The sequence below is a fragment of the Dama dama genome, chromosome X, assembly GCF_033118175.1.
Source record: "Dama dama isolate Ldn47 chromosome X, ASM3311817v1, whole genome shotgun sequence".
NCBI lineage: Eukaryota > Metazoa > Chordata > Mammalia > Artiodactyla > Cervidae > Dama > Dama dama.
In genome coordinates this window covers 101,872,610-101,898,711 of record NC_083714.1, presented here as the reverse complement: position 1 = coordinate 101,898,711, position 26,102 = coordinate 101,872,610, and the positions used below count along the sequence as shown (strand labels likewise).

General features: G+C 37.8%; 1 protein-coding gene and 1 long non-coding RNA gene across 2 annotated transcripts in view; one reads left to right on the top strand and one right to left on the bottom strand.

Moving 5' to 3' along the window:
• WNK3 (WNK lysine deficient protein kinase 3) overlaps window positions 1-15,021 on the top strand; it is a 164,950-nt gene extending 149,929 nt beyond the window's left edge. The window contains exons 22-23 of the mRNA XM_061136920.1: window positions 6,361-6,563; window positions 10,123-15,021. Coding sequence (XP_060992903.1) covers window positions 6,361-6,563; window positions 10,123-10,452 — 533 coding nt within the window. The 3' untranslated portion in view covers window positions 10,453-15,021. The remainder of the gene's footprint in view (window positions 1-6,360; window positions 6,564-10,122) is intronic.
• LOC133052163 (uncharacterized) lies at window positions 678-26,059 on the bottom strand. Its single transcript, XR_009691998.1, has 4 exons — window positions 25,930-26,059; window positions 16,955-21,524; window positions 5,639-5,769; window positions 678-1,009 (listed from the first exon to the last, which is right to left on the bottom strand). It is a non-coding gene; the product is annotated as an uncharacterized LOC133052163 (long non-coding RNA).
• Between the last annotated feature and the right edge of the window lie 43 nt (window positions 26,060-26,102).

The following is a 26,102-nucleotide window of genomic DNA, read 5'->3' as shown; positions in this document are numbered from 1 at the left end:
CTGTGATGTCTACTCCGTTTCTTTGAAGGGATTCTTGCCCACAGTAGTGGATATAATTGTCATCCGAGTTAAATTCACCCATTCCAGTCCATTTAAGTTCGCTGACTCCTAGAATGTCAACTTTCACTCTTGCCATCTCCTGTTTGACCACTGCCAATTTGCTTTGTTTCATGGACCTAACATTCCAGGTTCCTATGCAATATTGCTCTTTACAGCATCAGCCTTTGCTTCTATCACCAGTCATATCCACAACTGGGTTTTGTTTTTGCTTTGGTTCTATCCCTTCATTCTTGAGTTATTTCTCCACTGATCTCCACTAATATATCGGGCATCTACTGAGCTGGGGAGTTCATCTTTCAGTGTCCTATCTTTTTGCCTTTTCATACTGTTCATGGGGTTCTCAAGGCAAGAACACTGAAGTGGTTTGCCATTCCCTTTTCCAATGGGCCACATTTTGTCAGAACTCTCCACCATGACCCATCCGTCTTGGGTGGCCCTACATGGCATGGCTTAGTTTCATTGAGTTAGACAAGGCTGTGGTCCATGTGATCAGATTGGCTAGTTTTCTGTGATTGTGGTTTCAGTCTGTCTGCCCTCTGATGCCCTCTCTCAGCGCCTGCTGTCTTATTGTGGTTTCTCTTACCTTGGACGTGGGGTATCTCCTCTCGGCCGCTGCTCCTGACCTTGGACATGGGGTATCTCCTCTCGGCCGCCACTCCTGACCCTGGACATGGGGTATCACATCTCAGCTGCTCCGGTGCCGCACCACCGCTGCTGTGTTTGAATTGCTGGTCAAAAAGAGCTGATGAACAGTTAACAGGAGCAGCCCTGGGCAAAAATGCCACAGATTACATAGTTCTTAAAAGTTGAGTGGTGTTCATGTATAACACTTTTGATTTTGTTGCATGCCTTTGGCCAAATTCCAGATTGCTGAAATTGTTTTCGAGAGTTTTGTCCAGTTTTCTTATTGCTTTTGAGGGAGAGAATTTGATAACCTCACTCTGTCATGCTGGAAGACAGAAATTATTTTTCATCAGTAAGAAATGAGAGTATCTGTTAAACTTTCATTAAATAATTTATTTGTTAAAATGTTTAGGTTAATTCCTAAGCATACCTAATATGAAAATATTATTTCCCTAAACGGAAGCTAAATTATTTTCATTTTCTCTTTCTTTTAAGAATTTATTAAAGACAAGTTTGTAAATATAGAGTGTTCCACACATAGCTTCTAGTGGTTGTATTACTTCATGGACTATCACAGAACCACGTGATTTCATATTTCTAGTTGTAATATCTTTCCTTTAAAGCTTACTGATGTTTCATATTTTCCCCATTTGGCCATGATTAATGAACACATTTGTTGGCCTGAGTACAGCATTTTATAAGCTGTCAACAAGGAGTTAATAGGTGTTGCATGGTCAAATAGGAAATGTTGCAGTCAATCATATAAAAATCATTTTTCCTCTGTAGAACCTCTTAGATCCTTTAATTTGCTAATATGTTTTGAGAATTTTCAAGAAAGGAAATAAATGTACATTTCCTCGAACAGTTTTACCAGAGAACCCACTTTTCACAGAATACATTTTACGAAGCACTGCCTTAACATATGTACTAAGATCCATATCCATCTTTGTCTGCCCAGAATTATACCTATTTTGAGAAACATGAAGCAATGCATATTGCAATGTAATGGTATTTACAATGTAGGTGTGTGGTTAACTTATAATATTGAGTGTGAGCACTGTGCTAAACTATGCTGAAAAGAGTTAATATAGTAGGTAGAAGACTGCTGTTTTTAGGAAGGTCTGTTTCCAAGGTTGGACTTCAGCTGTTGTGTAAGAATTTGGTTTCCCTTTCTTCCCTGATAAGTATAGTTCACTTTACCTAGGTTGTTGGTACAAATTATGTGATTTATGCTGAATAAAGACTCTTTTTAGAGTCTGGTATTCTGGTTCATGCTAGGCAAAAGGTGCTTATTTGACCTGAGTCTCAACAAAAACCTGAGTCTCTGTTGGTCTTCCCTGGCCAGATACTTACCCATATGTTGGTGTATTTTTTGTTGCTTAGAGAAAGAAGCATACTCAAGAATGCTCCCTCACCTGAGGAAGAGAGCATAAGGAAGTCTGTGCATGAATTTCTCTAGATTCCTGTGTGTTTTTCCCTTGCTGATCTTATTGTGCATCCTTTTGCTCTAGTAAACTCATCTGTGAATACAACTATATGCTGAGTCCTGTAAGACCTTCTGTTGAATCACTGAATCTGTGAGTGGTCTTGGGAGCCCTGAAACATAGTCACATTACCTAATCTCAGTCCTCAAAACGTCTCTCAACTAGTTAGAAGTAAGGCTGTCCTTACAGAGGAGACTAAAGTTAATGGGGTTAAGCAGATCTGACTCCGAAGCTTTGGTTCTTCACTGTTATATTGCATTGCCTCTCAATACCAGAAATTGTGTCTGCACTGGATTGAAAGGAAGAAACAGGAGATCATCTAAAGGCAATAGTGGACTGAGACTGCTTCATTCAGGAAATAGGATTTGAGTTGGTGTTGAAAGGTAAATGGACTGGATTAAAATTGATGAAGTGGAGTGCGAAGAGTATTGTCCGTAGGTAGAACTGCATGATATAAAGAAATGCAAATCATAAACTCTTAAAGATTTATTTGGGAGAAAAAGAATATAACAGTTGAGTTAAATGGAGGGCTTTACATTAGAAGGTTTTTTTCCCACACTTTAAAAAAAATTGCTGTAGTTTGATGTAAGATAATCTATCTAATCTAGTACTTTATTATGTATTTAAGCTTAATGGTATAATGTTTAAGGATAATAAATAAGATAATGTATGTTTGCATGCTCTGCAAAGATAATCATGACTACCAAGGACTTTGCCACCAAAACAAGTTGAAAACCCACTATTGTTAGTTCTAATAAACTCTTAAAGTTTGGGTTTGAGGGGTTTTCTTTGAGCAGAGGAATGAAATGCTGAAAACAGCATTTAACTGGTACTAATCTGATGGCATTGTGAAGAGTGTGTTAACTCGACCCGGGGAGTCAATCTATTTAAGATCATTGCCATCATAGCAGTTCATGTATGAGATAATTAAGAGTTTAGAGAATTATGGGAGTGAAAATAGATAGGAGATGTCATATAGGATGAATTACTATGATGTGGCAATAAACTGGATATATGTGTTTGTGGGGAGATTCAAAGGGTCTTAGTCTGAGTGGAGAAAATGTGGTATCTTTAACAGAAGTACACCATTTAGGCAAACTGTCATACTAACACAATGATGGGTGTATTTAATTGAACAATTTATTGAAATTGAATTGGAGAAATACATTTGGGAGTTGGGTGTGAGGTTGGATTGAAGAAAGATCAAGATTTGAAGTAAAGAGATGGAAACATTTGCAGTTGGGTGATTACTGGAACTACCTGAATGTAGGAATTAACTTGGGGAAAAAACAAAAAAGAACACTAAGGACTAAACTCTGACTTTACTCATTTCATCAATAAGAAATCAATATTAAAAGAGCACTTTTGAAGGTAACAAGTTATGTTACTATCATAAAACACATTTGAAGTGTATTTCTTTTAATGTGCATTGGTTGGGTAATTTCTGGTTTGTGATCTTTAATATGATATGAATAACTTTTAAATGAAATCAATCAATAAATGTTCCTTCCATGTGTAAAACATAGTTAGGCACTGAACAACATTCAGTAAGGTATATAGAAGTAGAAATACAGTGTTGTATATATGAAACATATAATGTTGTAGATCAATGTTTCCTCAATAAAAATAAATAAATAAATATGTCCTCCACTTGTTGGCAATTGTACCATTAGTGTAGCAGTCATCACTGGCCATCAGTTGAGTGCTCAAGATCACTTGTTCCAACAGATTTGTACACAAGAAAAATCCTGACACTGGGTTTTCCATTAGTACAGAAATGTTCGTAAATGAATGACATTCAAACTTAGGTCTTTGTAACATGTTTTTTATAATAGAAACTAAAGGGGAATGAGCACAGAAATACTCCTTCAGATTAGCTGTGTGGGCAGAAATGCTGGCACTTGATAATATGTGTAGAAGATTATGATATATGTATAGAATATATATATGTATAGACTATTATTATATGAATAGAATGATAATATGTATATGTTTCTGGCTGTTGTCTCCTTTTTATTCCTACCTGCTGACATTTTTCCGGGGTAAGAACAGAATCTATAAAAGGCTTCAGCTCCAAAGTCTTCCCCAACATTGTTGTGCTATTTGTTTGCTAACTGGAGTTGGCAGAGAATCAGATGAATGTGCAGAGGGAAAACAGGAAAAAATGATACTTTTATTATAGGCTGACTTGTATGTTCTTGGGTTTTAAAACTTAGAAAAGTAGGAATTCCAACAAGATTGGTACATCATTTTAGTACACCATGGTTGCCCAACATTAGTAAAAATTAATTTTGTGAAACTGTTTTGTATATGAGAATATGTTCCACTTATTTCATTAAGCTCTTTTTAAGCAATTTTCACTAATATGTTTTCATTTAATTTTTTATTAACAAAAGTCCATACTTTATTTTTATTTCCTTAGTTTTTACATAAATTATTTTTCTGTTCTAGGATCCCATCCAGGATACCACCTGATATTTACTTATGTCTCTAAGCTCCTCTTGGTCTGTCCTCAGACTCCATTGCTTTTTTGTTTGTTTGTTTTTAAATTTTATTGAAGTGTAGTTGATCTGATTTACAATGCTGTGTTAATTGGAGAAGGAAATGGCAACCCACTCCAGTGTTCTTGCCTGGAGAATCCCAGGGACGGGGGAGCCTGGTGGGCTGCCGTCTATGGGGTCGCACGGAGTCGGACACGACTGAAGCGACTTAGCAGCAGCAGCAGCAGCTGTGTTAATTTCTTCTCTACAGCAAAGTGACTCAGCTATACATACATAAATACATATATATAGAGTTTTTCATGTTCTTTTCCGTTAAGGTTTGTCACAGGATATTGAATATAGTTCCCTGTGTCCATTTAATTTTTAATATCCTTGAATCTAAGCCTTCAGTAGCTCAGCAGTCATAGAGAATGATAGACTATGTATAAGCAATCATTGAGATTATTATGTTCCTCCTTATTAAAGAATTTTCTTATCCTTTTCCCATGGGAAAAGACATGGGGTTGGCATGGTATAATGGAAAGCACATTGACAAAACAGTCAGGATACTTGGTTCTAATCCCAGCATATAACCTCAGCTGTTTACCCTCTGGATTCTAGTCTTCCCATCCCCAAAACAGAATGATAACTTGCTGAACCTATATTATGGCCCTGGCCCTGTTATGAGTTTCAAAGAATATAAAAGTACTTTGAAAGTGTTAATATGGAGGTTCTTGCCTTATCTTTTACATTTTAAATAGTTTTTCACAATTAAAAAAAGTAACATAACAATTGTACAAGATTTTGTCACTTATGTATTTAATTAAATCCCTGGAAGTGTTATTGTGCTTAAATTTCACTACTGCATTTCCTAAAATTCATTTTAGACCCACTCTGTAAGTTTTGACTCGTAAATCAGTCAGAGGAATTTTATGAATCTTTTCTATGAGAATGATTTAGTTAGCTTGTGTTAGAATACTAAAGACTTACCATGATGTTCAGATTAGGAGACTTCTTCATTGATGGAGACATCTATATTTGATTTCTTTCATCTATTTGTACATCTTGCGCTCTAGAACTCATGAGACTAACAAACCATATGCCTCCTTGTTTCTGCTACTCTAGATATAAACAGAAATATTGTTTTAAAAAAATAGATGAGATTCTAGTTTTCTGAAAAATTTGTAAGTCAGTATGGTATATTGAAAAGATAGAGTTCTCATTTAGACTTTAGAGTTCCAGGCCTGGCTCTGCCGGTAACTAATTGCAAGCTCTCAGGCATGTCAATTTATTTTTTCTAGGCCATATTTCCCCATTATAAAACAAATGGTGGTTTGGATTAGAATTCTAAGATTCTTTCTACTTTTTAACATTCTGATTGTTTTTTAACTCTTCTAAGTATCTATTTGAGGAAACTGATGAAAAGATTATAGAGTTGATGTTTTTGAGATACTGTTTATTATAGTTGACTTATACCTAAGATGACCATATAATTTGCCACTCAAACAAGAGAAAACTTTTGAGAGTGAAGGGCATACTGTTAGTAATAACACCAGGACAACAGCTTTAAACCAGAACTGTCCCAGATAAACTAGAATACCTGGTTATCCTATCTATACCCAATAGGTAGTTCTGCATTATCAGCCACAAAAGAGTATTTGTTTATGTTTTAATTCCTTTTCATGGTTTCTCTGTTTATTTTCTTCTTATAGATCCACTGTGTGTGGAAAGTAGTGCAGCATCATTCCAGCAATCTTCAGTTAATAAAAAAGGAATGTTCACAGATGATTTACACAAATTGGTGGATGACTGGACAAAGGAAACAGTAGGAAATTCGCTTATTAAGCCAAGTTTAAACCAACTTAAACAGAGTCAACAGAAACTAGAAACAGACAACTGGAACAAAGCATATGAAGTAAGTAGTTTATTCCTGACTCTATTTATGAGAACTAAAACCATAAAAATTGATTCACATAGGTCTATGGTTATAATTACCATGAGAGAGTGGTGTGACTTGACAGTATAGAGACTTTTATCCTTGTCTAGATTCATTATGTATTCAAGCAAATTATCTTTTAGGGCAGAGGCCCACAAACTTTTTCTGGGAAGGAGCCAGTTAGTAAATATTTTCAAGCCATAGGGTTGTAGCTACTCAATGCTGCAAAAATAGCCATAGACAGTATATAAACAAGTAGGCATGACTTTGTTCCATTAAAACTTGATTTGCAAAAAGAGTTGGCAGGCTGTAGATTGCTGACCTTGTTTTAGGCTATTATACCTGGAAGAAAAAACATCAAGGATCAAAAAAGAAAGCATCTGGTGTAAGGGTTAATTCAGTTTTTGTGGTATAAGAAGTTTGGATTTCGAGGAAAAGCTATCTTATGTTAGTGGTAGATCAATATTCTCAGAGCCAATAAATTATTTTATGTATTCAATATGAAAAAGAATTTTAAAGATTTTTAATTATTATAATAAATGTCTTAAGTTTATGGATGAGATGTCTGGTTAATTGCATCTGGTCTTAGGTGTACATGGCAATCAAAGTGTAGAAAGATGTCCAAAATGCATTCTGGAGTGGAAAGAAGATAGGATCACAGAATAGTATATATAGTATTTAGGTAAAATTATATATATTAGATACATGTATATATGCACATGGGCTTCCCAGGTGGCACTAGTGGTAATTAACCCACCTGCCAATGCAGGAGAAGTAAGAGATGAGGGTTTGATCCCTGGGTTGGGAAGATCCCCTGGAGGAGGGCATGACAACCCACCCCAGTGTTCTTGCCTAGAGAACCTAATGGGCAGGCACACCTGGTGGGCTACGGTCCATAGTGTCACAAAGAGTCAGACACGACTGAAGCAACTTAGCCTAGCCTAGCTTATAGATGCATATAAATAGGAAAAGCCCTTAAAATATCCTGGATGGTGGAATTTGGATCTTATTTTACTTTATTGTTTTCTGTGTGTGAATTTTTAAAATATCATTTTTTTCAAAATGAGTAAATCTATTAAAATGTGAATCAGGGCTTCGAATCTGAACCCAAATAATTGAAAGAGATATATCTTGAGTCTGTGTGTGTCTGTGTCTGTTATGTTTGTGTACACATATATGTGTGTATATATAGTCATTGCATTTAGTTTGGTAAAGAGTCTGAAAATACATTTAGAGTTAACATTGAATAAAAATTTTCAAAAGCCTAGATTTTCCAAACTAGTAAACAGTGTATCTGCTTGAGGGCTCTCTGTATTTATATTATTCCTGGCACAGATTTATACACAGATAGTATCACCATTGTAAAAATTGGAAGCCATTAGAGGCAGATTTCAAGGCATAAATGTGTTTGTGCTGCCAGTGAAAGATGCTCTGAGCATTATGTGAATGGAAGCCTTTGTTGCTGAGTTGAAGAGTGGTTTGTTGCAATTATAATGAGGGATGCTTGGAGGAAGAGTGCATAGGAAATGGAGTATGAATAAAAGTGGTAAATGTTCTTAATACAGACTTGGTTCCAGGTCAGCTCAGTCATTTACTAGTTGTATGACTTTGGACAATTCATTTGTGCCTCAGTTTCCATGCCTTTAAAACAGGGATACTACTTTCTGCTCTGTAGGATTGTTGTCAGGATTAACATCTATAAAGTGCCTAGCACATACTAGTATCCTGTATGTGGTAACTATTTTTGTATTTTTAAGTTCAGTTGATCTTTATATGGAGAGCCTGTCTCACTATCTAATGATCTTGCATGTTACTGTTGTGTAGCCTTAGAAAACTGTCACAGTTATGTGCCAGGTCCTTTACTATGTGCCAAGCCCTCTGCTAGGCACTGGGTTTGATTAGTAAGAACAAGTGTATGTTCCTTATTCTCATGGGACTTATATGCTGGTGGGAAAGTTAGATATGAACAGACTTGTATAAAAAATATAAAATTGCAGCTGTAATAAGGACTACAAAAGAGAGATATAAGATATCATACAGTAAGGGAAATTTGACCTAGTAAAGGGAAGTCAATGAAAGCTTTCCTGAGAAACTGATGATTAAGCAGAGATCTGAAGGGTAAATGTTAACTAGGTGAAAAGGGGAGGGAATATGATTCTAAGCAGGAAGAACAGCATATGCAAAGCCCCGTATGGGGAAACAGAGACTGAAAGGACTGAAAGCAGACCCATTTGGCTGAATTGAAGAGGGCAGAGAAGAGTTGGTGCACAGTGAATCTAAGGAGGTCTATAGGGTCTTAAAAGTGGTGATGATAAGGATCTTTGTCTTTAAAAATCACATTGGTATTGTTTGTAAAATAATAATGTGTGTTATAGAAGTTAATCAATGCAGAAAAGTACAAAATTTTAAAATTCCACCACTCAGAAATTATTGTCACTAACTTTAGATAAATATCATTTCAGATATCTTTGTATATGGATACACAGAAATAGCTTTACAAACATGTGATCATACTACATAAGCTATTTTAAAACCAGAAGTATTTAATTTTACTTTAACAACAAAAACACTGATATGAAAATGGGATTGCTAGACTTTAAATAAGAGTTCTTTTTTCCCCTCAGGAGATTTTGTCATTCATTCTTGAGTCAAGCAAGAAAACCTTTATCCTAACTTAAACTTGAAACTTTAGTTGAAAGGGTTTTAACTTGACCATCAATTTAAAAGAACTAAGAATTTGGGACTGATAGCAAGCTCTCCCTTAAGGAAGAATCATTTACTTTCATTTAGACATATTGTTCTCACGTGCATATGATTTCAGTAATCTCTGTGTGCTCAGTTGATTTTAGTAATCTCTATACATACACATAATCATAATATGATATAATAAGAATCAATCAGGAATATATTTTCTCAGAACTGTCAAAAACATAATTGTCTTGAGTTTAAATTTCCCCAAATATAACAGAAATATCAGACTTCAAATAGTGAGTAGTAGAAGGAGGTAGGGAGGTGACATTTATTGAGCACCTACTATATGCCAGGCTGTTTCCCCTATGCCACACTAAATTATGATCCTCTGTCTTCAGAGAATTATGTAGTAAGATGAACTATTATTGTCTGTGGCCCTGAATGAAAGAATGTCTGGGACTGGCAGAAGGAAGTAAAAATAGAAGAGTAGTGCTAGTATGAGGAAAGGAGACATTGAACTGTGAACAGAAATTTACCAGGGGCCTTGGAGTTATCTGGAACTGTGTTTAAATCCTTACTTTACTGTTAATTTGCTAAGTGGTGATGGGCATTATTAATTTTTAGCTTCTGTTTCCTCATCTAAAAATGCTTGTCTTGCAGGGCAGTTATGAAGATGAAATGAAATAGGTATATAACTATGAGCACACAGAAAGTTACTCCCAAAATGGTAGACGCTCAGAATAATAATGAGAGAGTAGTAGTAAGACAAAAAAGAATAGGAAGGAATATAGAGTAAAAGCATCTATCAAATAAACTGATCTTTTGTTTTTGTTTTTATTTTTGTTAGAATACTCCATCTACTATGGGCTACACACCAACATGGATTTCTTCTCTGTCCCAAATCCGTGGAGCTGTCCCAACCTCCTTGCCACAAGGACTGTCACTTCCTTCATTTCCTGGGCCATTATCATCATATGGAATACCCCATGTTTGTCAGTATAATGCTGTGGTGGGGCCAGGGTATCCAGTACAGTGGGTAGGAATTTCTGGAGCACCACAACAGTCTCTAGTAATTCCTAACCAACCTGGGGGACCGTTCCAACCAGGGATGAATTTGCAGGCATTTCCAGCTTCAGCAGTGCAGAATCCGTCCACAATCCCTCCTGGTCCCAAGTAAATCAGAGTAGATAATGAAGAAAAGGGAGTTTTTTTCAGAATTATTTTCAGGATACCTAAGGTATTAAACTTTCTTCTTCTTGGGTTCTGCCATATTTTCCTTCATTTTGAGTTTACTTTCCACTATTATTTTTTCTTCCAATGTAGTATTTGATATAGCTCATCACCTGTAGAACTGTGCAGTTTGTATATAGAACACTGCACATAGAAATGTTTTTTCACTTCAAATCCTATCCTCTTTGATACTTGATTTTTTAAAAAATACCGTTCAGAATGCTTTAATACGCTCAGCTTGAGCATTATCATTTCCAGGACACTTTCCATGCATTGCTGAGAAGCCCTCATTTTTTAAAATTGCAGTTCTCTGCAGCTAGATGATACTTTTCTTTAAAAGGTATAAGAACTATTTAAATTTATATTCCCCAAACATAGACAAAGTGAGACTCTCCAGCAGGGTCTTATGAGATTCTTCATGTTGTTTATCTTAGGTTTACCTTTCAGAGAAGGCAGGGTAACTTGCTGCAGGAAATGTTTTGGTGTATAAAATTAGAATAACTTTGTCAACCAATATAGAACATGAGCCCTTTTTAATGTGATTTTCTTCCCGTCATCACAGCAGTAGGAGTGAAGCCTTGTTTTAGGTGAGGCGGAGAAGAAGGAAAAAACAGAACTGTAACAGTTCCTTGATTCTGCAGATAATGTAGCTGCTTTAGGATTTCCATAGTAATTCAAAGCAGCTATCTCTTTGTTTCTCATGTGCACAGTACATTATATTTGAGCATGAGAGGCATTGGTTTGGCTTGCATTCTTTTGCAAGGGATATACTGCAGCTGATATGAATCTCATTTGGGGGGAATCTTTGTATTCCTAACAAAGACAATTCAAGTTACACCTCTATTAATCCATTCTTCTGAAGAGAAATTTACTTGATACAGTAGGTTTTGAGACTTACACATGAAACACTGGCTTTACAGGGTTCTAAGAGATGAGGGGTATACACTGTCCTGCAGTAGATAGTAGACCCTCGAAGGATACTATTTAAGTTGCCCTTAGCCTGTTTTTTTTTGAGGGGGGGGGTTACTTTTTTAGTTGTTATAGTTTTCTTGTTAGTATCTGTAGCATCTTAGATGATTTTAGATCTTAGATGATTTTGGCAGCCTCTTTAGAATCTGAGAGAGATCACTGTCAAGTTGCACTTTACTGGGTTTTATCCAGTTTTAGGAGGAGAGGAGGCAATGTCAGAATATATGTTTTTGGTTTTCAAGAAAGTTAACTAATATTCTTAAAAGTCTGGTCACAAAGTTACCTAATGCTTGATCAATCTGTGAAACCCAAATATTGAATTCTAAAACAGTATTTATCAACTACCACATATAAACATGTTTAAATACTTTTCACTCTGAAGATTTCAAAGTCATTTCTAGGACACACTTACCTAATAATGAGTTCTATTGGTCAACATTCTAAATGATCACCCAACATTTCTGTTGACAGATTTTCCTCCATATGCCTCTAAAAATTTTACCCCATGATCTTGCCAGGTAATGAGGAAAACTTAATGGGTGTACTTTTTTTTTTTTTTGCACACTCTACTTTGTGACATTCAACACCCTTTTTCCAAAAAAAAGTGTCTTCTGTTGCTTACCTGAGGATCACACTCAGCACCATGAAGATTCTGTCACTATCATTTTGGGGCATCCAGGACAGCATTTTGAGAACTGCTGTTGATAAGAGTCACAGCTTCTTTTTATAAAACATACTCTGGTTTGGATGAGTCTTTCTAAATCTTATGTACAGATTCTTCAAATTTCTTCTACAGTATTATTTGCAAGTTGAAATGGTTTTAGGACATTAGTGTAATGCAAATTCTCGCATTGCAGTTTTCCATGTGTACAAAAAACAATGTGCCTAAAATCTGTAATTCTTTCAAACTGCTTGTTTCATTAGTAGAGTCAGCTTTGTGTGATTACATTGAGACTTACAATTTATAAGCTGAAAATACTGCAGGTTTTATGATCCTTTTTGGAGTTACAATCCTTTTAAATAGTGTACCCCAGGATGAAAAAAGCTCCATGGATGACATTTATTAATGGCTGCTCTATATCATATGTCCCACATTTTGCCACCACCTCTGTTTTATGTACAGTTCATCATTATTTTGCCTGCAGACTTTTGCAGTGCCTTGTAATATTTAGAATCTTTTCAGATTTTTTGCTGGAAAGAAAAGTAGTCTTCTAAAGTTTGAAGATGGTGAGTAGTGTACTGCTGTCTCCATGCTGACTGCAGTAGTTGGGTTAACATACATGTTATGTATACATTATGTATATGTAACATGTGTAAGTTTAAAAATACAGAAAAAAGTGAGTGTGCAGAAATGAAGAAAACAGTGTTATTCACATCACTGTGGGTTTTTAAGTTATTTTTTTCCCATTACTTAAATGTTTGACTCAGATTATAGTCACTTTGACTGTAAATATTAGCTAGTTTTCTATCTAGGGGTTTTGCATTATTTCATAATTTTGATAAATCATGATAGTGCTGTTTTCATCCTTGCTGAGGTACTTTTCCTCCCCAGAAATAATTAACTCCTGAGGTAAAGCTCAGACATTCCCTTCTTACTTAACAAAGAGCCTACTATAAAGAAGGGCCTTCTTCCCATTTCCAACACACACCAAAACCTGTCCTTTCCATTTTCCTTCTTGTAGAAGAAGAAAGGTTACACTAAACAATCCTGCTTGTAAAGCTTTCTTGAGGGTAGTCAGTATGTCCAACCATCACATTTACTTCTCAAAGTGCAAGTCTGATGAATAGTACTGTATCTCCATATGTGGCAATGTGAGCATTTCATCATGAAGTACCTGCTGCTATGTTTGTGAAGTTGGGTGTAACATCATAAGAATATGAAACCAGTATTGGTGTAAATCTAATGAAAATAACCCTATGTATTTGTACCAGTCTTAAATCTCTATTTAAGGCAATTTGCTGTAGTTAACAAATATCCACTTCGTTTTTCATCTTTTCTTGCCAGTTTTATATCCAGCATGAATTCCAATGGTTTGACAGCAAAATTATCTGTGAAAGTTTAAAAGGCACTTTTCTGCTGCGATTTTTGGATTGAGTGTGGAGTGTTATGTATAATACGATGGGCTATATCATTTTAGAACCCCATATTTAATCCCAATCCAATTACAATTATTTATCTACCTCTTTCAAAGCTGTTTTGGGGTACACATGAAAACACTGCCTGTGAAACTTGTTTTTTTGCCTTGATTCTCAGTATTCTTTCAGGTTATAAATCTGGCCTGCCTTCTTGTCCCAGTGCTGTGAGTTTGAAATGAGAGGGACCATCACTCTGCCACCAATCTATGTTTTAAGTGATGAGAGCCATGTGCTTCTGAAATAAGCTTTGGGGATGTAGGGATGGAGAACAGAGAAATAAATCCAGCTGGTGGCAATATAGGACTTAGTGGTAGAAGTTAGCTGTAAACAAACAAATGGTAAGAAAGTACCTAAATTAGACAGTCCAGTGCCTGTAACTTCGCATCTTTTATTAGAGATGCATTTCTTGTCTGTGTGCCTAAAGGGCTATGGGTTGAAATTGCTTTAACTATCACAATGAGATATCTGATAAATCTTATAGCAGTGGCCTGTCATTCAGCATACTAGCATACAACTAAGTATTTGTAGTGATATTTTATTACCTTAAAATGGCTGTATGCTTTTAGTTGAATTGTAGTTAGTTGTAACTGTTCATTCAATCTCTAACATTTATCAGAGGCATTGACTTTCCCCTTTGCTGTCTTCTCTGAGTGATGAAAATGATGCATTCCTTTTTCCCCCCAGAAAACTGAGCAAATGTTTGTAAACCACAAGTTGTTTCCCTTGTTTACTGTGTGTAACACTAAAGCACATTTAATGTTAGTACTAATATTGTATTTCCGGCTTCATCTACAAGTACATTCCTGAAGTATCCTTGCCATCAGTTTGGGATTCAGTTATTTAATCTTCTGTTTGGTTTAGAAGAATATTGAGATATTTGAGGTGTTGTGCAGGCCATTATTTCTAGAATAGATTGTTCATTTTTCATCCTGGATGAAAGTTTGATGAAAGTAGTTTCCTGGGGACTTGTTTTTTTCCCTTTTATTTAAAAGATGACCCAATCAGGGAACGGAGCATAGAAAAGGTCATTGATTTGTTTAAGTGTAATTTCTGAGATTGAAATAAAAATCCCACAAGTAGTTCAGACTATAAAATGGTGACACTCAAACTTGGTAAAATCCTTTGAAGTGAAATTAGTATGAAATTTTTCTGAAATGCTTTCAGGTCACTGTGGAAATAGTCTTTGTATGTGAAGGATGAACACAAACACTGGTCAGAAACCTTGACAGCCAACATAGGCATGGGCCTGGGATAGTAACTAGGTTACACTGAAGGTATTTTCAACTGAGACAGCTGGAAGATTATATAAACCAACAGCTCCCATTCTGGAAGATTTTTTTTTTTTTTATTAAAAGAACCTCAAGCAAAAAGGCTAAAAGTCAAGCAAGAAGGGAAGAGAGAAACTGGGCTCTTGAGAAAGAAAACAGTGCCATTGAAAAATAAAATTCCTAAATTCATGCTTGTCATCCTTCCCGTTTTTGTTTTTTTTAAGTTGCATTTCTTCTCCATTGTAAGATTTCAGATTGAAGTTTGTGGTCCAAAACATACCCTCAGCAGAAATAGTGATTGATTGATTGGAAAGTGCAGTTGTTCAAGGTCTGTCATGCTCAATCACTTAAAGCTGTAATTTGTTTGATATGAATATTAAGCATGTAGACCTAGTACAGCATGGGAGCCACTCAGGAAGTTTATGCAATTAATAAACTTTCATGCATAATTTACTATAAAGTATGCAGAATTTTAGCCACTTCTCTACACTTAACCTTTAGTTGTATATGTCAACTCTCCTTTCTTAATTGGGGAATGTAGCATTATATGGAATGTTGTTAAACCTAATTTTAATCCTTCTTGACATTAACTTTTATTATTTTTTTTATAAACCTAAGCGATCTGCCTTTAAGCAGTTGTCTGATTTTGGTTCTTTGAAACTGTGATTTTTATTTCATTTGTACCCAACCATTGTTAAGTATTTTGTTTCCTGGAAATTTTGTTTTGAAACAGAAAATAAAGGCTGTGTTAAAATGAGTATATTATCTTATTAAAATGCTGTCATAGTCACTGCAATCACCTGGCTTAAGCTGGTTCTTCATTTACCAAATCTAACTTAACAGATTTTAAAACTTTAATCCTGTAGTTATATTGGCTGGACAAACTAACCAACCTGTTATGTTACCTCTTGATTTATAGCTCCAACAAATTTTGGAGTTGGACCAATTCCCCTGATTTATCAATGAGCCATAATTCTAACAGTCACTATGATTTACTGAATACCTAACTGTGTTAGTTAGGCTTGTGATATTTTTTAATTCACAAAACAATCCTATAAGCGAGATCTGTTACTATCTCAACAGAGAAAATTTGAGGGTCAGAGAGATTATATAATTTACCAAGGCACGATAGCTAGTAAATGCTGAAGCCTGGATGCAAACCCAGGTCTGACTCCAAAGGTCATGGGAAAAACCCCAGGCCATGCAGGAGACCCTGGTTCGATCCCTGGGTTGGGAGGATTCCCTGGAGATGGGAATGGGTACCCACTCCAGTATTCTTGCCTGGAGAATTCCATGGACAGAGGAGCCTGATGGGCTACAGTCCATAGGGCTGCAAAGAGTCAGATACGAATGAGTGACTAATACTTTGACTTTCATACTGACTCTCAGATATACTGTAATAATAACAATCAAAATACATTTGGACTAACTTTTCAACTAATCATTATGATTAGTATATATTCTTTTCATTTATCTTTATTGTTTTTATTTATTTTAATTTTGGCTGTGCTAGATCTTCATTGCTGTGTTCGGGCTTTCTCTAGCAGTGGTATGTAGGGGCTACTCTCTAGCTGTGGTACACGGACTTAGTTGCTCTGTGACATGTGGAATCTTCCTGGACCAGGGATCGAACCTGTGTCCCCTGTATTGGCAGAAGGATTCTTATCCACTGCGCCACCAGGAAAGTCCTTCATATGTCTTACATGAGGTTATATCCAGTGCTTGTTTTATAATGTCAGGATCAGACGTATATGTTTATGATACAAGCAATGATTCAAAATGTGCTCTTTGCACAAACTTATGATGGGGTATTTCCATTTGTATTGATAGTGTTTATGGTCCACCTTCAGGAAAAAAAAAAGTGCATTTGGAAATCTCTCTTGCACATCTTCATTTACCACACTACAGTGACTTGGGAAACTGTCAAATGAGGTCAGATCCCTTGTTCATTTGATAATTTAGGTAAAAGACTCATGTACATATTTATGCAAATAGCCCTGGAGGCAGAATAAGGGGTCTATCAGAAATATTCAAGATTAGATGAAGATTCTTAGAATGTTTTTAAAAATCTATTACCTTGATTTAATGATTCAGTGACTCCAAGGTATTCTCTCTTAGGTGATCCCTAAAGGGAAGATCTGGAGAAAGGAAATGGCAACCCACTCCAGTATTCTTGCTTGGGAAATCCCATGGACAGAGGAGCATGGCAGGCCACAGTCCCTAGGGTCACAAAAGAGTCAGCACAACTTAGCAACTAAACAACAACAAAGGGAGGATACACAGTGGAACAAGCACAGGTTTTTTGATCTACAGATTTCTCAAACTTCTGTTTTCTCATTTGTAAAATGAGGTGGTTTTGACTATTAAATGAGATATGTCCCAAATTTGCTAAGTGTGCTTATTGTTAGACAACTCTAGTGACTTTCACAACAAACTTGCACTTGGGAAATCAGACTGGTTTAGAAATGGGCCCTCGTTCAGATTATAGTTAATACAGATGCCTTTTGGAGTCCAGCAGACCTGGATTTGTATTCTAGCTTTGTGAACTTACGAAAATTACTTAACTTATTAGCTTCAATTTCCTTATCTGTAAAAATACCTCAGTGGTGGTATTTTGAGACTAAGTAAAAAAAGAAAAACATAAAGGCCTTAGCACTGTGCCTGGCACATAGTAGGTTTGCTCAAATAACAGTAACAACTCCTGAAGGGACCTTACATATCACTAAAGAGAAGAGGAAACAGTCATAGAGATGTAATAAAGCTGAAGCCAATCTGCAAATCAACAGCAAGCCTGCTGGGGAAAGACTGAGTATTGGCTGCAATGATAGATGATATAAAGTGAGGTTCAGAGATGAAAATATTTAAGGTGGAGGATAAAACACAATAAAACCCATTTAAAATGTGCCATCATTAATGAGCATTATATAAAAGAATGAGATGACATAATTAAGTCTGTGACTAAAGAATTTAGGAGGAGCTCAAGTTGTAGGAGTTGAGGAAATTGAGAAGGTGGGTCTTAAGACAGGAGCTCAAGACAGAAATGAAGTACAGCATAGATGATAGTCTGAATAGGAAGAAGACTTTGGGATAAATAGAGGAAGACTAGCTCACATGCATGTTACAAATGAGGAAGTAGACTCAGGAATTTAACCAATATTTGTAAGATTTCTCCATTCCAGCTCAGAGGTTCTTATCCCTATTTGCATATTGAAGTCACCCAGGGAGGTATTTTTAAAAATTAGTGCCTTGGTTGCACAACAAAGTGAATATACTTAACACTACTACTGAACTGTATGGCAAAAACCACTACAATATTGTGACGTAATTAGCCTCCAATTAAGAGCAATAAATTAATTTATTAAAAAATGGTTAAGATGGTAAATTTTGTGTTATATATATTTTACCACAATGTAAAATAAAAATAGTGTCTGGGCCCCATCCCCCTAATTAGTATTGTTTTAAAAAGCTCCCCAGATAATATATTAATATCATATTAACCTAACTAGGGTTGAGAACCACAGTCATTGTTTTCTTTACTAATCAAATAACCTCCCTGCTATTATTGCTGGTTTAAGAAACAGAAGCAATATAGCAGCCTCATTAGACCTTCTAATGAATTATTTCCTATTACCATTATAAGCTTACGGCCTCTCAAACAGCCCCCACAGATTTGGGCAATAAAGAAAGCTAAGTGGGGCCTTAACAGAAACTAAAACAGCTAGTTAACTACTTAGATGGAAGACAAGATTTAATACAATGTGAACTCTCCATGCAACCTCTTTATGCTTCTCTCTACCTTTCACTTTAATGATTAAGATTTGTTAGGTGCTTACTGTGCCAAACACTTTAATATATCATTTAATCTTCACAAGCTTCTGAGCTCCTTGACTGTCTTGAGAACTCTTTTTTTTCCATTTATTTTTATTAGTTGGAGGCTAATTACTTTACAATATTGTAGTGGGTTGAGAACTGTTTACTCCCAGCCTAATGTTATTCCTGGCACATAGTGGGCTTGCCTTGTGGCTCAGATGGTAAAGAATCTGCCTACAGTGCGGGAGACTCGGGTTCAATCCCTAGGTCGGGAAGATCCCCTGGAGAAGGAAATGGCAACTGACTTCAGTATTCTTGACTGGAGAATTCCATGGACAGAAGAGCCTGGTGAGCTAAAGTCCAGGCGTCACAAAGAGTCAGACACGACTGAGCGACTAACACTAACTTAACCAAAGCGTTATTCCTGGCACATAGTAGGTACCAAATAAATCTGATGAAAACTTAATGAGTCTATGTTTCACAGATATATTAAGGGCTCAAAAGGTTAAATAATTTGTTATATAGCAGGTAAGGGGTTGAACAGGTTTTGGAGCCCAGATCTCAGCTCCAAAGCACACACTTTAACCACTATTCTGTGACATTCACTGTCCCTTTCTACTTTCAAGGCTTTGGCCTCTGTTTATCCTCTCTATGGCCTATGTTTAGCATAAAGTTTCTCTTCTGATATATATGTTTCGTGTTTTTAAGTAACAGAAACCCAATTTGAACAAGCTTAAACAAAAAGAGGAATTTATTATAAAGTTGGTGGTGGTATCTCACAAAACACAAGGATAATGCAGATGGCCCTTAGGAACAAATAAATCAGATGCTGAAATGCAGCCAGGATTTTTCATCTTTCCTCCTCTAGCTCAATCCCAAATTCTCAGGGAAAGTACATAAAGAATGGCTCCTGATGCAACCATGGGAGTAAGGTAGAGAAAAGGGTAGCAAAGGGGTATAGGGGAGACAAAATAGATGTTTACATACAGTCCTCCTTTTGACTGCCTCATAAACCCATAGGCCATTTTCCCCCATATCTACAATTCCAAAATGCCCACACCTAACAATCTATGGACAACTGCCAGTCACATGCAGCTACTGCATCCAGAGCAACAACATGGCATGGACATGCCCCTTCCTCATCTAGTTCAGTGCAATCTAAATGTGGATCTTGCAACCTCTTTATAACTTGACTGCCACCAATAGATCTGCTGCTACTGCTAAGTCACTTCAGTCGTGTCCGACTCTGTGTGACCCCATCCCTGGGATTCTCCAGGCAAGAACACTGGAGTGGGTTGCCATTTTCTTCTCCAATGCATGAAAGTGAAGTCGTTCAGTCATGTCCAACTCTTCACGACCCCATGGACTGCAGCCTACCAGGCTCCTCCATCCATGGGATTTTCCAGGCAAGAGTACTGGAGTGGGGTGCCATTGCCTTCTCTGACCAATAGATCTAACATGCAGTAATAGAGAAATATTTAGATTAACCACAAAGTTTCCTTTCAGTGACACCTTTATCCAGTCACTGGTCCAAGTATACACCATTTCCACCTAAATAGGAAGGAAGGAAAAAAACAAATTACAGGTATAGAAAAACTTATGAGAGTCAGTTATGTGGATGCTCCTTCTTGCTTTAGCAGTCTGTACTTGGGCCTTGGGCTTGCTCTAGAAGAGCAGTGATTCTCAAACTTAAGAGTACATTAGAATCATCTGTAGAACTGGTGCAACCTGCCAAAGCACTCAACACAAACACTCCATTCAAACACCTGCACTAAAGAGACCAGACCAAACTTGGCTTCTAGCCTTCTAAGTTCAGTTCAGTTCAGTTCAGTCACTCATGTTCAACTCTTTGTGACCTCATGGACTGAACCACACCAGGCTTCCCTGTCCATCACCAAATCCCGGAGTTTGCTCAAACTCACGTCCATTGAGTCAGTGATGCCATCCAACCATCTCATCCTCTGTCGTCCCCTTCTCCTCCTGCCTTCAATCTTGCCCAGCATGAGGGTCTTTTCCAATGAGTCAGTTCTTTGCATCAGGTGGCCAAAGTATTGGAGTTTCAGCTTTGGCATCAGTCCTTCCAATGAATATTCGGGACGATTTCCTTTAGGATTGACTTGTTTGATCTCCTTGCTGTCCAAGGGACTCTCAAGAGTCTTCTCCAACACCACAGTTCAAAGCATCAGTTCTTCAGTGCTCAGCTTTCTTTATGGTCCAACTCTCACATCCATACATGACTACTGGAAAAACCATAGCCTTGACTAGACAGACCTTTGTTGGCAAAGTAATGTCTCTGGTTTTTAATATGCTGTCTGGGTTGGTCATAGCTTTTCTTCCAAGGAGCAAGCATCTTTTAATTTCATGGCTACAGCCACCATCTGCAGTTATTTTGGAGCCCAAGAAAATAAAGTCTGTCACTGTTTCCATTGTTTCCCCATCTATTTGCCATGAAGTGATGGGACCAGATGCCATGATCTCTGTTTTCTGAATATTGAGTTTTAAGCCAACTGTTTCACTCTCCTCTTTCACTTTCATCAAGAAGCTCTTCAGTTCTTCTTCACTTTCTGCCATAAGGGTGGTGTCATCTGCATATCTGAGGTTATTGATATTTCTCCCAGCAATCTTGATTCTAGCTTATGCTTCATCCGGCCCAGTATTCCACATGATAGGCTCTGCATATAGGTTAAATAAGCAGGGTGACAATATACAGCCTTGACATACTTCTTTCCCAATTTGGAACCAGTCTGTTGTTCCATATCCGGTTCTAACATGTTCTAATATGTTAATATGTCAGAGTCTCTGGGATGACCCAATTTTCATCTGGAAAAGCTTGGGGCTGTAAAAAGAATTTACAGCTTATTCTAGCTGATATCTGACAATAGACTCCTGACCTCTCTTTCTTAACAGTGTTTACCAAAAAGGGCTTACAATTATGAATTCTTCCCCTGTCCCTTTGAGATGTATATGTATCTCCTACAACTCCAGAGTGTGTGTCTCAAGGACCAATCCTTTGAAATGTAATCGTTATGAAGGATAGGGCCTCTGTCTCTCTTATATTATAGGATATAATGCTGACTTCAGTAACTGCCAATGAGCAGACACAGCTAGCCTAATTGCATTTACACTGGCCAGCCCTTTGTAATTTTTCCCTTTCCTGCCTCTACTTGAGCCCCGCCTCACTCCTCCTCCCTCCTTCTCCCTTTAAAATGCTGTCACCAAGAAATAAATAAATAAATAAATAAATAAATAAATAAAATGCTGTCACCTCTGCACAAATGGACTAGAGCTCTGCTCTTTCCCCTACTGTCAGTAACTGAATAAAATCTGTTCTCACTGCTTTAACTAATGTCAGCCTTTGTTTATCTTTGACACCACTTAAATCACAGACTGGCCTTCCCCGATGGCTCAGCAGGTAAAGAATCCACCTGCAAAACAGGCAACAGAGATCCCTGGGTCGGGAAGATTCCCTGGAGGAGGGCGTGGCAACCCACTCAAGTATTCCTGCCAGGAAAATGCCATGGACAGAAGAGCCTGGCGGGCTACAGTCCATGGCGTTGCAAAGAGTCAGGACACAGCTGAAGCGACTGAGCACACAGACACAAACCACAGATTACTGGCCTTATCCCCAAGAGTTTCTGATTCAGGAGGTCTGGAGTGAGGCCCAAGAACTTACATTTCTAACAGATCCTAGGTGCAGATGTGCTAGTCCATGTACCATACTTTGAGAATCACTGCTGGCTCACGGTCGCTGTTTACTAGATATGATTTTCTAGTGTTACAACTTCCTCAAAACCTCATATGACTGCCTGTTGATTTCATTTGAGGGGACTCACAATGCTAATAAGTGCCAAGAATCTAGTCAACTTATGCACTTTGAATCTTTAGATTTACTAAACAGAGTAACCTGACTCATTCTGTTGCAGCTCTCTTTCATAGCTCTGTACCTAAGGACTTGCCTCCTTCTCCCTGGCATTCTGCTCAAGGTGTCCAGTTCAGAGCACAGATAGAAAACAGTAGGCTGATTTAAAGGACATGAAGCTTCTCTTTTTTGATCTGTTCTGGGCATGTTACACTTACCCACTCTCTCTTGCATTTCAGCTGAATGCATGTACAGAGGAAGAGATCTTCACATTTGGGAGCTTTGGCTTATATAGATGGCTTCCTTGGTGGCTTAGATGGTAAAGAATCTGCTTATATAGATAACCTCATTCCAACTGCCTGGATGTCAGTTTCCTAATTAGTGAAATATTTGAAGTGAGACAGAGTTCTACTACTATAAGTCAGCAATGCCCATGAATATCTGACCGTTAACAGTTGCCAAACTCTTGATATATGCAGAAGGGCTACTGTTTTTGAGTCTCAAAAGCAATAAGCAACTATTTCATTGCCAAATAACAGAATGCAAACTTTCGATTAATGATACCAGAGATCTCCAATCTCTGCCAGTCCCACAGTTTAGGGTTTGTAATTTGACACACCCCATTTCTGGTACCAGTTCTTGCATTAATATTTTTTGGTCGTGAGTAGTTTCTAATTCAATTCTATCTTAAAAATAGTAAAGATATGAGATTGCTTCAGAGAAACCAAGGACAAGAATATCTAAAGAATGATCTAAAACCTGGGACTTAAACATGATGAAGCCTTCCTATCTTCCATCTCTTCTCTGAGTCTGCATTTTTCTCCCTTCCTTCAGACCAGCATCTTTTAATTTTGTTCATCTGATGGGAAAATTGACTGCTGATATCTTGGAAGATTTAAATTTCAAGAAAAACTGGTCTCTCTGGTCCAGTTTCAAATTTCTAGGGAATGAGATTCTGATCGACCCAGCCTGAATTCATTAGTGCCATTGACCCAGTCAGCTATGGTTATGGTTAACATGACAGTTTTTGTTATAACTGTAAATGGGGAGAGGTTTAATTCTTAGGAAAGGAGGGCTGAGTAGACAATCATTTAGGTATCCATTATACTAGAAAAACCTCTATTCTTTCCATCTGCCATCCTTTCAAGCCACTATTCTCTCTTTCACTGCTTGTTTTCTCAAGAGTTATTTATGTGCATTGCTTCAACATTTACTGGTTCTTTGCCAATCTGGCTTATTCTATCTCCACTAGTCTTTTATGATGAATTTCTTTATGGAGTTTGACACTTTTTCAGCTTTTGCATCCCCATACACTTTTCTCAATGGGCAACTTGTCCACGGGGCCACAAAGAGTCAGACATGCCTAAGTGATTAACACTTTCACACTTTTCTTGGGGTTCCCAGGTGGCACTAGTGGTAAAGAACCCGCCTTCCAATGGCAGGAAATGTAAGAGTTCCATCCCTGGGTCGGGAAGATCTCCTGGAGGTGGGCACAGGAACCCACTCCAGTATTCTTGCCTGGAGAATCCCATGGACAAAGGAGCCTGGCAGGCTACAGTCCATGGGGTCACAAAGAGTCAATCACAACTGAAGCAACATAGCATGCACGCACACTATTCTGACTTCATTTCACCTGGACTACTCTTGGGTTCTGCACTTTTGTGTTCTTATTTAGCCTGCTTTTATCTCCTGCCTTCTATTAAGTTCCAAGCCAGATAGGACTACTACTCACAGAACAGAATGAATCTTCTTTGCTACCCTCCTCCTACTGAAACAGTGGGCTCTAAAAGCCAGTCATCCAGAAGACTGGCACAATATCATAACCAACCAAGGAGAATGCTGAAAATAGATTTTTCAAAAGATGATTCTGTACTGTTAGGGTAAAAACTGAAACCGCCTGCCCTGGCCAGGCAAGATAGTAGCCACTTGCATGAGTTATCTTAACAACAGGAGATCCTGGTAAGGACCATGGAACTAACAAGCTACCACCAACCAGAAGAATTCAGGAAAGGTCAAAAAGAGAAGATGCCAGTCCATATGTCCTACCAACCTCCCAGAATCCTCATTGGACTCCATCTTGGCTGAGCAATTCACATACCACCAGTAAGAGCCCAGAGTCAGAATGATTGGCCAGACAAACCGAAAACTAATCCCATCACCATAAACTCCCAGACTGCGAGCCACATGGCAGAGCACTTCTCCTGGGTTCCCTTACCCTATTGTTCTCTGCTCGGGTGCCCTTTCCCAATAAAGCCTCTTGCTTTGTCAGCACATGTCTCCTCAGACAATTCATTTCCAAGTGTTAAACAAGAGTTCACTCTCAGACCCTGGATGGAGTCCCCTTTCCTTACAATTATGTCTGGAATTGGAGCCCTTACTGCTATTTTCTCAAGAGCTCCCCCAACAAATTGATTCATAGTGGTTGCAAATAAATATCCTAACTATATGACATTGTAGCTCAAAGGGTACCAGAAAGGTACAACTTGTAGTTTAATTTGTGTTGATGCTTATATCCCTAAACAAAGAGATCCCGAGTACATTGGATATCCCATTTCACTTTGTCTCTGCATTACCTTGGGCAAATAAATAATGTAAATCTCACTATTCATAAACTGGGGCCAAAAAACTCTTCCTCAAAGAATTACCTTAGCTAAAAGTTATGTGGATTATTACAGAACTAAGGTTATTTTACAACCTAAGATTATATTATTATTGTTATCCAGTGGCTCAGTCATGTCTGACTCTTTGCAACCCCATGGACTGCAGCACGCCAGGCTTCCCTTTTACTATTTCCCAGAGTTTGCTCAAATTCATTTCCATTGAAGTTGGTGATGCCATCCAACCATCTCATCCTCCGTCCTCCCCTTCTCCTGCCTTCAATCTTTCCCAGCATCAAGGCCTCACAGAAATGTTGGTGGTTATCATTTTTACCTTTCATATGTGTCTTTTTCAATAATGTGCTACCCACGTTATTCCCTCCCCCCAAAGGAAAATTCTTTCTCCTTGGGAATCTTATAATACTTAAGCTGAATTAAAATAATCCACTTTACTTCCTTTCCCATGATGCATCACTACCCCCCAAACTCCTTTTCCTGGGAAAGGCGATAAACAGCCTGAAGAAACTCGGTGGATGTAGAGTTAAGAGTGCAAATCCTAAATGCTTATCACGCCCCGCCCCTTGATACCTAGTGAATACAAGGGTAGAAGAGGATAATTTAGTTCCAACTATTTATCCCGAAGCCTTAGAAGAGAATACAACTCCCAGGTTGCCCCGCTTCCCTGCCCCGCCCCCGCTACTCCACCACCCTCGCCTCCAGCTAGAAAGCGTGTACCACAGAGAAGAGACAATATGGCTCCCGGAGGTGGCAGGAAAAGGCTTTACCCCTTCTGAAGCGTTGAAGAGCAGCGGGAGAGGGATAAAAAAGAAGTGACTACAGCCCGTCATCGGTTTTATCCTCCCAGCCTCTCCTGAGTCCGGTCGGCCTCACCCCTTCTCTCCTCCCAAATCCAGTCAGCTGTCTCCTCTTCACCCCGCCCTCGTTCCCTCTCTAGCTC